A 12,059-nucleotide genomic window follows, 5' to 3' on the forward strand; every position below is an offset into this window, starting at 1 on the left:
GTTGGATAGATGGTTGGATAGATGGTTGGATGGTTGGATAGATGGTTGGATGGTTGGATGGTTGGATAGATGGTTGGATAGATGGTTGGATGGTTGGATAGGTGGTTGGATGGTTGGATGGTTGGATGGATGGTTGGATGGTTGGATGGTTGGATGGATGGTTGGATAGTTGTATAGATGGTTGGATGGTTGGATAGATGGTTGGATAGATGGTTGGATGGTTGGATAGGTGGTTGGATGGTTGGATGGTTGGATGGTTGGATGGATGGTTGGATAGTTGTATAGATGGTTGGATGGTTGGATAGATGGTTGGATAGATGGTTGGATGGTTGGATAGGTGGTTGGATGGTTGGATGGTTGGATAGATGGTTGGATGGTTGGATGGTTGGATGGATGGTTGGATAGTTGGATAGATGGTTGGATGGTTGGATAGATGGTTGGATAGGTGGTTGGATGGTTGGATAGATGGTTGGATAGATGGTTGGATGGTTGGATAGATGGTTGGATGGTTGGATAGGTGGTTGGATGGTTGGATAGACGGTTGGATGGTTGGATAGACGGTTGGATGGTTGGATAGACGGTTGGATGGTTGGATAGACGGTTGGATAGATGGTTGGATGGTTGGATAGATGGTTGGATAGATGGTTGGATAGATGGTTGGATGGTTGGATAGATGGTTGGATAGATGGTTGGATAGATGGTTGGATAGATGGTTGGATGGATGGTTGGATAGATGGTTGGATAGATGGTTGGATAGATGGTTGGATAGACGGTTGGATAGACGGTTGGATAGATGGTTGGATAGATGGTTGGATAGACGGTTGGATAGATGGTTGGATAGATGGTTGGATAGATGGTTGGATAGATGGTTGGATAGACGGTTGGATAGATGGTTGGATAGACGGTTGGATGGATGGTTGGATAGATGGTTGGATAGACGGTTGGATAGATGGTTGGATAGATGGTTGGATAGATGGTTGGATGGATGGTTGGATGGATGGTTGGATGGATGGTTGGATGGATGGTTGGATGGATGGTTGGATAGATGGTTGGATGGATGGTTGGATAGACGGTTGGATAGACGGTTGGATGGATGGTTGGATAGACGGTTGGATAGACGGTTGGATAGATGGTTGGACGGTTGGATAGATGGTTGGATAGATGGTTGGATAGATGGTTGGATAGACGGTTGGATAGACGGTTGGATAGATGGTTGGATAGACGGTTGGATAGATGGTTGGATAGATGGTTGGATAGATGGTTGGATAGACGGTTGGATAGACGGTTGGATAGACGGTTGGATAGACGGTTGGATAGATGGTTGGATAGATGGTTGGATAGATGGTTGGATAGACGGTTGGATAGACGGTTGGATAGATGGTTGGATAGACGGTTGGATAGATGGTTGGATAGATGGTTGGATAGACGGTTGGATGGATGGTTGGATGGATGGTTGGATAGACGGTTGGATAGACGGTTGGATAGACGGTTGGATAGACGGTTGGATAGACGGTTGGATAGACGGTTGGATAGACGGTTGGATAGACGGTTGGATGGATGGTTGGATGGATGGTTGGATAGATGGTTGGATAGATGGTTGGATAGATGGTTGGATGGATGGTTGGATGGATGGTTGGATGGATGGTTGGATGGATGGTTGGATGGATGGTTGGATGGATGGTTGGATAGACGGTTGGATAGACGGTTGGATAGACGGTTGGATAGATGGTTGGATGGTTGGATAGATGGTTGGATGGTTGGATGGTTGGATGGTTGGATGGTTGGATAGATGGTTGGATAGATGGTTGGATGGTTGGATAGATGGTTGGATAGACGGTTGGATAGACGGTTGGATAGACGGTTGGATAGACGGTTGGATAGATGGTTGGATAGATGGTTGGATAGATGGTTGGATAGATGGTTGGATGGACGGTTGGATAGACGGTTGGATAGACGGTTGGATAGATGGTTGGATAGATGGTTGGATAGATGGTTGGATAGATGGTTGGATGGACGGTTGGATAGACGGTTGGATAGACGGTTGGATAGATGGTTGGATAGACGGTTGGATGGTTGGATAGACGGTTGGATAGATGGTTGGATGGACGGTTGGATGGTTGGATGGTTGGATAGATGGTTGGATAGATGGTTGGATGGTTGGATAGACGGTTGGATGGTTGGATAGACGGTTGGATAGATGGTTGGATAGACGGTTGGATAGATGGTTGGATGGTTGGATAGATGGTTGGATAGATGGTTGGATGGTTGGATAGACGGTTGGATGGTTGGATAGACGGTTGGATAGATGGTTGGATAGACGGTTGGATAGACGGTTGGATGGTTGGATAGACGGTTGGATAGACGGTTGGATAGACGGTTGGATGGTTGGATAGACGGTTGGATGGTTGGATAGATGGTTGGATAGACGGTTGGATAGACGGTTGGATGGTTGGATAGACGGTTGGATAGATGGTTGGATAGATGGTTGGATGGTTGGATAGACGGTTGGATGGATAGATGGTTGGATGGTTGGATAGACGGTTGGATAGATGGTTGGATGGTTGGATAGATGGTTGGATGGTTGGATGGTTGGATAGATGGTTGGATGGTTGGATAGACGGTTGGATAGATGGTTGGATGGTTGGATAGATGGTTGGATGGTTGGATAGACGGTTGGATAGATGGTTGGATGGACGGTTGGATGGTTGGATAGATGGTTGGATAGATGGTTGGATGGTTGGATAGATGGTTGGATGGTTGGATAGACGGTTGGATGGTTGGATAGACGGTTGGATGGTTGGATAGATGGTTGGATGGTTGGATGGTTGGATAGATGGTTGGATGGTTGGATAGACGGTTGGATGGTTGGATAGACGGTTGGATAGATGGTTGGATGGTTGGATAGACGGTTGGATGGTTGGATAGACGGTTGGATGGTTGGATAGATGGTTGGATGGTTGGATAGATGGTTGGATGGTTGGATAGACGGTTGGATGGTTGGATAGACGGTTGGATAGATGGTTGGATGGTTGGATAGACGGTTGGATGGTTGGATAGACGGTTGGATGGTTGGATAGATGGTTGGATGGTTGGATAGACGGTTGGATGGTTGGATAGACGGTTGGATGGTTGGATAGATGGTTGGATGGTTGGATAGATGGTTGGATGGTTGGATAGATGGTTGGATAGTTGGATAGATGGTTGGATGGTTGGATAGATGGTTGGATGGTTGGATAGATGGTTGGATGGTTGGATAGATGGTTGGATGGTTGGATAGATGGTTGGATAGATGGTTGGATGGTTGGATAGATGGTTGGATGGTTGGATAGATGGTTGGATAGATGGTTGGATGGTTGGATAGGTGGTTGGATGGTTGGATGGTTGGATGGATGGTTGGATGGTTGGATGGTTGGATGGATGGTTGGATAGTTGTATAGATGGTTGGATGGTTGGATAGATGGTTGGATAGATGGTTGGATGGTTGGATAGGTGGTTGGATGGTTGGATGGTTGGATGGTTGGATGGATGGTTGGATAGTTGTATAGATGGTTGGATGGTTGGATAGATGGTTGGATAGATGGTTGGATGGTTGGATAGGTGGTTGGATGGTTGGATGGTTGGATAGATGGTTGGATGGTTGGATGGTTGGATGGATGGTTGGATAGTTGGATAGATGGTTGGATGGTTGGATAGATGGTTGGATAGGTGGTTGGATGGTTGGATAGATGGTTGGATAGATGGTTGGATGGTTGGATAGATGGTTGGATGGTTGGATAGACGGTTGGATAGATGGTTGGATGGTTGGATAGACGGTTGGATGGTTGGATAGACGGTTGGATGGTTGGATAGACGGTTGGATGGTTGGATAGACGGTTGGATAGATGGTTGGATGGTTGGATAGATGGTTGGATAGATGGTTGGATAGATGGTTGGATGGTTGGATAGATGGTTGGATAGATGGTTGGATAGATGGTTGGATAGATGGTTGGATAGATGGTTGGATAGATGGTTGGATAGACGGTTGGATAGATGGTTGGATAGATGGTTGGATAGACGGTTGGATAGATGGTTGGATAGATGGTTGGATAGATGGTTGGATAGATGGTTGGATAGATGGTTGGATAGATGGTTGGATAGACGGTTGGATAGATGGTTGGATAGATGGTTGGATAGATGGTTGGATAGACGGTTGGATAGATGGTTGGATAGATGGTTGGATAGACGGTTGGATAGATGGTTGGATAGATGGTTGGATAGATGGTTGGATAGATGGTTGGATAGACGGTTGGATAGATGGTTGGATAGATGGTTGGATAGACGGTTGGATAGATGGTTGGATGGATGGTTGGATGGATGGTTGGATAGATGGTTGGATGGATGGTTGGATAGACGGTTGGATAGACGGTTGGATGGATGGTTGGATAGACGGTTGGATAGACGGTTGGATAGATGGTTGGACGGTTGGATAGATGGTTGGATGGATGGTTGGATGGATGGTTGGATAGACGGTTGGATAGACGGTTGGATAGACGGTTGGATAGATGGTTGGATAGATGGTTGGATAGACGGTTGGATAGACGGTTGGATAGATGGTTGGATAGATGGTTGGATGGATGGTTGGATGGATGGTTGGATAGACGGTTGGATGGATGGTTGGATGGATGGTTGGATAGACGGTTGGATGGATGGTTGGATGGATGGTTGGATAGACGGTTGGATGGATGGTTGGATGGATGGTTGGATAGACGGTTGGATAGATGGTTGGATAGATGGTTGGATAGATGGTTGGATGGATGGTTGGATGGATGGTTGGATGGATGGTTGGATGGATGGTTGGATGGATGGTTGGATGGATGGTTGGATAGACGGTTGGATAGATGGTTGGATAGATGGTTGGATAGATGGTTGGATGGATGGTTGGATGGATGGTTGGATGGATGGTTGGATGGATGGTTGGATGGATGGTTGGATGGATGGTTGGATAGATGGTTGGATGGATGGTTGGATAGACGGTTGGATAGACGGTTGGATGGATGGTTGGATAGACGGTTGGATAGACGGTTGGATAGACGGTTGGATAGACGGTTGGATGGATGGTTGGATGGATGGTTGGATAGATGGTTGGATAGATGGTTGGATAGACGGTTGGATGGATGGTTGGATAGACGGTTGGATGGATGGTTGGATAGACGGTTGGATGGATGGTTGGATGGATGGTTGGATGGATGGTTGGATAGATGGTTGGATAGATGGTTGGATGGATGGTTGGATAGACGGTTGGATAGACGGTTGGATGGATGGTTGGATAGACGGTTGGATAGACGGTTGGATAGACGGTTGGATAGACGGTTGGATGGATGGTTGGATAGACGGTTGGATAGATGGTTGGATAGACGGTTGGATAGACGGTTGGATGGATGGTTGGATGGATGGTTGGATGGATGGTTGGATAGATGGTTGGATGGATGGTTGGATAGATGGTTGGATAGATGGTTGGATAGACGGTTGGATAGACGGTTGGATGGATGGTTGGATAGACGGTTGGATGGATGGTTGGATAGACGGTTGGATAGACGGTTGGATAGATGGTTGGATAGATGGTTGGATAGATGGTTGGATGGTTGGATAGATGGTTGGATGGACGGTTGGATAGACGGTTGGATGGATGGTTGGATGGATGGTTGGATGGATGGTTGGATAGATGGTTGGATAGATGGTTGGATGGTTGGATGGATGGTTGGATAGATGGTTGGATAGATGGTTGGATAGACGGTTGGATGGTTGGATAGACGGTTGGATAGACGGTTGGATAGACGGTTGGATGGATGGTTGGATGGATGGTTGGATAGACGGTTGGATGGTTGGATAGACGGTTGGATAGATGGTTGGATAGACGGTTGGATAGATGGTTGGATAGACGGTTGGATGGATGGTTGGATAGACGGTTGGATAGACGGTTGGATAGACGGTTGGATGGATGGTTGGATAGACGGTTGGATGGATGGTTGGATAGATGGTTGGATAGACGGTTGGATAGATGGTTGGATAGACGGTTGGATAGACGGTTGGATAGACGGTTGGATGGATGGTTGGATAGATGGTTGGATAGACGGTTGGATAGATGGTTGGATAGATGGATGGATGGTTGGATAGACGGTTGGATAGACGGTTGGATAGATGGTTGGATGGTTGGATGGTTGGATAGACGGTTGGATGGTTGGATAGACGGTTGGATGGTTGGATAGATGGTTGGATGGTTGGATAGACGGTTGGATGGTTGGATAGACGGTTGGATGGTTGGATAGATGGTTGGATGGTTGGATAGATGGTTGGATAGATGGTTGGATGGTTGGATCGATGGTTGGATGGTTGGATAGGTGGTTGGATGGTTGGATAGATGGTTGGATAGATGGTTGGATGGTTGGATCGATGGTTGGATAGATGGTTGGATGGTTGGATCGATGGTTGGATGGTTGGATAGGTGGTTGGATGGTTGGATAGATGGTTGGATAGATGGTTGGATGGACGGTTGGATAGATGGTTGGATAGATGGATAGACGGTTGGATAGATGGTTGGATGGTTGGATGGTTGGATGGTTGGATGGATGGTTGTATAGTTGGATAGACGGTTGGATAGATGGTTGGATGGTTGGATGGTTGGATGGATGGTTGGATAGTTGGATAGATGGTTGGATGGTTGGATAGATGGTTGGATGGTTGGATAGATGGTTGGATGGTTGGATAGATGGTTGGATGGTTGGATAGATGGTTGGATAGATGGTTGGATGGTTGGATAGATGGTTGGATGGTTGGATGGTTGGATAGATGGTTGGATAGATGGTTGGATGGTTGGATAGGTGGTTGGATGGTTGGATGGTTGGATGGATGGTTGGATGGTTGGATGGTTGGATGGATGGTTGGATAGTTGTATAGATGGTTGGATGGTTGGATAGATGGTTGGATAGATGGTTGGATGGTTGGATAGGTGGTTGGATGGTTGGATGGTTGGATGGTTGGATGGATGGTTGGATAGTTGTATAGATGGTTGGATGGTTGGATAGATGGTTGGATAGATGGTTGGATGGTTGGATAGGTGGTTGGATGGTTGGATGGTTGGATAGATGGTTGGATGGTTGGATGGTTGGATGGATGGATAGATGGTTGGATGGTTGGATAGATGGTTGGATAGGTGGTTGGATGGTTGGATAGATGGTTGGATAGATGGTTGGATGGTTGGATAGATGGTTGGATGGTTGGATAGACGGTTGGATAGATGGTTGGATGGTTGGATAGATGGTTGGATGGTTGGATAGATGGATAGATGGTTGGATGGTTGGATAGATGGTTGGATAGGTGGTTGGATGGATAGACGGTTGGATGGATAGATGGTTGGATGGTTGGATAGATGGTTGGATGGTTGGATAGACGGTTGGATAGATGGTTGGATGGTTGGATAGATGGTTGGATAGATGGTTGGATGGTTGGATAGATGGTTGGATGGTTGGATAGACGGTTGGATAGATGGTTGGATGGTTGGATAGATGGTTGGATAGACGGTTGGATAGATGGTTGGATAGATGGTTGGATAGATGGATGGATAGATGGTTGGATGGTTGGATAGACGGTTGGATAGATGGTTGGATAGATGGATGGATAGATGGTTGGATAGATGGATGGATAGATGGTTGGATGGTTGGATAGATGGTTGGATCGATGGTTGGATAGATGGATGGATAGACGGTTGGATAGATGGATGGATAGATGGTTGGATGGTTGGATAGACGGTTGGATAGACGGTTGGATGGATAGATGGTTGGATGGTTGGATAGACGGTTGGATAGATGGTTGGATAGATGGATAGACGGTTGGATGGATAGATGGTTGGATGGTTGGATAGGTGGTTGGATGGTATGATAGACGGTTGGATAGATGGTTGGATGGATAGATGGTTGGATGGTTGGATAGACGGTTGGATAGACGGATGGATGGTTGGATAGACGGTTGGATAGACGGTTGGATGGATAGATGGTTGGATGGTTGGATAGACGGTTGGATGGTTGGATAGATGGTTGGATGGATGGTTGGATGGTTGGATAGACGGTTGGATAGATGGTTGGATGGTTGGATAGATGGATGGATGGTTGGATAGATGGATGGATGGTTGGATAGATGGTTGGATGGATGGTTGGATGGTTGGATAGATGGATGGATGGTTGGATAGATGGTTGGATGGATGGTTGGATGGTTGGATAGATGGATGGATGGTTGGATAGATGGTTGGATGGATGGTTGGATAGGTGGTTGGATGGTTGGATAGATGGTTGGATAGATGGTTGGATAGATGGTTGGATGGATGGTTGGATGGTTGGATGGTTGGATGGTTGGATAGGTGGTTGGATGGTTGGATAGATGGTTGGATGGATGGTTGGATGGTTGGATAGATGGTTGGATAGATGGTTGGATGGTTGGATAGATGGATGGATGGATGGTTGGATGGTTGGATAGGTGGATGGATGGTTGGATAGGTGGTTGGATGGTTGGATAGACGGTTGGATAGACGGTTGGATGGTTGGATAGACGGTTGGATGGTTGGATAGATGGTTGGATAGACGGTTGGATGGTTGGATAGATGGTTGGATGGATGGTTGGATGGTTGGATAGATGGTTGGATAGACGGTTGGATGGTTGGATAGGTGGTTGGATGGTTGGATAGATGGTTGGATGGTTGGATAGATGGATGGATGGATGGTTGGATGGTTGGATAGATGGTTGGATGGATGGTTGGATAGGTGGTTGGATGGTTGGATAGATGGTTGGATGGATGGTTGGATGGTTGGATAGATGGTTGGATAGATGGTTGGATGGTTGGATAGATGGATGGATGGATGGTTGGATGGTTGGATAGGTGGATGGATGGTTGGATAGGTGGTTGGATGGTTGGATAGACGGTTGGATAGACGGTTGGATGGTTGGATAGACGGTTGGATGGTTGGATAGATGGTTGGATAGACGGTTGGATGGTTGGATAGATGGTTGGATGGATGGTTGGATAGATGGTTGGATGGTTGGATAGATGGTTGGATGGTTGGATAGATGGTTGGATAGACGGTTGGATGGTTGGATAGATGGTTGGATGGTTGGATAGATGGTTGGATGGATGGTTGGATAGATGGTTGGATGGATGGTTGGATGGATGGTTGGATAGATGGTTGGATGGATGGTTGGATAGATGGTTGGATAGACGGTTGGATGGATGGTTGGATAGATGGTTGGATAGATGGTTGGATGGATGGTTGGATAGATGGTTGGATGGATGGTTGGATAGATGGTTGGATGGATGGTTGGATAGATGGTTGGATAGACGGTTGGATGGATGGTTGGATAGATGGTTGGATGGTTGGATAGATGGTTGGATGGTTGGATAGATGGATGGATAGATGGTTGGATGGTTGGATGGTTGGATAGATGGTTGGATAGATGGATGGATAGATGGTTGGATGGTTGGATAGATGGTTGGATAGATGGTTGGATAGATGGTTGGATGGATGGTTGGATAGATGGTTGGATGGATGGTTGGATAGATGGTTGGATAGACGGTTGGATGGATGGTTGGATAGATGGTTGGATGGTTGGATAGATGGTTGGATGGTTGGATAGATGGATGGATAGATGGTTGGATAGATGGTTGGATGGTTGGATAGATGGTTGGATGGTTGGATAGATGGATGGATAGATGGTTGGATGGTTGGATGGTTGGATAGATGGTTGGATAGATGGATGGATAGATGGTTGGATGGTTGGATAGATGGTTGGATAGATGGTTGGATGGATGGTTGGATAGATGGTTGGATGGTTGGATAGATGGTTGGATGGATGGTTGGATAGATGGTTGGATGGTTGGATAGATGGATGGATGGATGGATAGATAGATAGATAGATAGATAGATAGATAGATAGATAGATAGATTTAAGTATCAGCCAGGGATTATCCTAAAAACACAACTTTTTTCTGAATATTGTGACAAATTATGTAAAATTTGTCAAATAACATAGTTTTGCATTGGAGAAAAAAAGTATATTACATTTATTCCACATGAGTCAAGAGTTATTTTCCTATATATAGTCAGATTTTTATGAGTAATATACTGGTTACACCACTTGACACTGGGTTGCGTGATGTCATTGACCCGTATATTCTATTGTTTTAGACATTGTAGGATATATTTTATGTGTTGATGAGCCGACGTATCGATCCACTGATCCACCTGTCTGTCTGTTTCCTGTTTCCTCCAGTGAACCTCCAGATGACGCAGGTGGGCGGAGCTGGAGCCCTGAAGCTGGCCGGTTCCCCCGCCCTCCCCTCGGGGTCGGCCAACGGCGTCTCCAGAGTCACCGGCGCCCTGAGCAGCAGCCTGAGTAGGTCAACCATCAACACTGACACCAGCACTAGAGCTGAAACCACTACTCCAGTAACTAGAATGATTCCAGTACTAAAAATGGTCGAGGCAGTTTTTCCTGAATCGAGGCTTCGTCTAATTAAAGTGAATTAAAATTAAAATTTCCCTCATTATCTCCTCCCCCTCATGTGGACTAAGGGCTGGGAGAAGTTTCAGAGTCCTATGTGGCTTCTCTGAGTTACAGGGGGTCTCGGCGTAGCAGTACATGTCCATATGACGGTTGCTAATGGATACCACAAAAAAACACACCAAAAAACATCCAAATACCTCCATGCTGCTCGTCTGTAATGTCCCTCTTGTATTGAAGCCCCGACATGAGAAATTGTTCGAAAAAAGTTAAACAAGTCTATATTTTAAGCTTGTTTGTAGTGGAAGCTCCCTGTGTCTCAGTTCACTGCTCTGCCGGTGTCAGTGCAAATCTCAAGCGATTACAGACGAGCACTATGGAGGTATTTGGATGTTTTTTGGTGTGTCTTTTTGGACGAAGAAAAGTGAGCTCCGTTCTCAACCGTCATATGGACATGCAGTGCTGCACGGAGCCCCGCTGTGACTCAGAGAAGCCACGGAGGACTCTGAAAAAAAAGTATTAAATACTTTTAGACAGGTCTTAATTTTCTTACGCCCAATGTAAACCTCAGTAAAATGCTCCCGCGACCCCTCGTTGTGCTTTATTAAATGTATTTATAACTACAGATGAGCACTACATGCAACTTATTCATTATTTTTGTGACTCTTGCATTCACATTTCTTTTGTACGTTTTTGTTTGTCATGTTATAGGTCTTAAATTTCATCCATAATGCTCTTAAAAAGGTTGAGCTCTCCGATGATCTGTAAAAGTCGTCTTTGAGCTTGGCGTCATGAATCGTGCGCGTCTTGAATCCGCTTGGCCACAAACACTCGCCTACTTTCCATCGTCGATTCAATGAATCCATGAACAAAAACATGGAGCATAACCACCAGCAGAAAACACTGAATCTCCTCCATGTTTGCGGTTTTTGATGTTGTTCATTTGCAAACACGTCCTTTATATAGAACAATTTAATAAGGAAAAACACGGTATTAGATTACTTGATGAAATAAAAGATAGAATAACCGATTACAAAAACAACCAATAGCTGCAGCTCTAATCAATACTGGATCACTGGACACCAGATGAATCAATAAACTCTGTATCTCTGTATTACCTCATCCTGTAGCTCCTGGCCCCGCCCCCTCTGTTGTCCCGACAACCGGTGTGGTGACGACGACGGCGAGGGTGGTGACGGTGGCGGCGGCCGACCCGCCCCGCGTGGTGATGAGCGTGGAGCAGTTCTACTACGGGACGTACGAGGGTGACCTGAAGCTCCGCATGCCGCATCCGCTGGGGATCCAGATCTCCACCTTCACCTGCCAGATCTGCTCCCACCCGGCCGAGAACAACCTCAGGTAGGAGCTGCTGTCTGTAGGGGGTATATAATACTGCTTTCTAGCTGGGTAAACTGTTCAGCTTCTCAAACTTTTTTATATCAAGGTCCCAAAATTGACACAAACTAGACCACGGACCCCCATTGGACAAAACACCAGAAATACACAAACAATCAATGTACGTTTAAATTAGGCGT

The 12,059-nt window shown here is 46.1% G+C and overlaps 1 protein-coding gene across 1 annotated transcript in view; it reads left to right on the forward strand.

Moving 5' to 3' along the window:
* LOC310999157 (uncharacterized protein) overlaps positions 1 to 12,059 on the forward strand; it is a 65,254-nt gene that overhangs the window by 13,050 nt on the left and 40,145 nt on the right. The window contains exons 7-8 of the mRNA XM_083989481.1: positions 10,294 to 10,416; positions 11,655 to 11,883. Of these exons, the coding sequence (XP_083845607.1) occupies positions 10,294 to 10,416; positions 11,655 to 11,883 (352 nt within the window). The remainder of the gene's footprint in view (positions 1 to 10,293; positions 10,417 to 11,654; positions 11,884 to 12,059) is intronic.

Source organism: Trachurus trachurus (assembly GCF_905171665.1).
Source record: "Trachurus trachurus genome assembly, chromosome: 16".
NCBI lineage: Eukaryota > Metazoa > Chordata > Actinopteri > Carangiformes > Carangidae > Trachurus > Trachurus trachurus.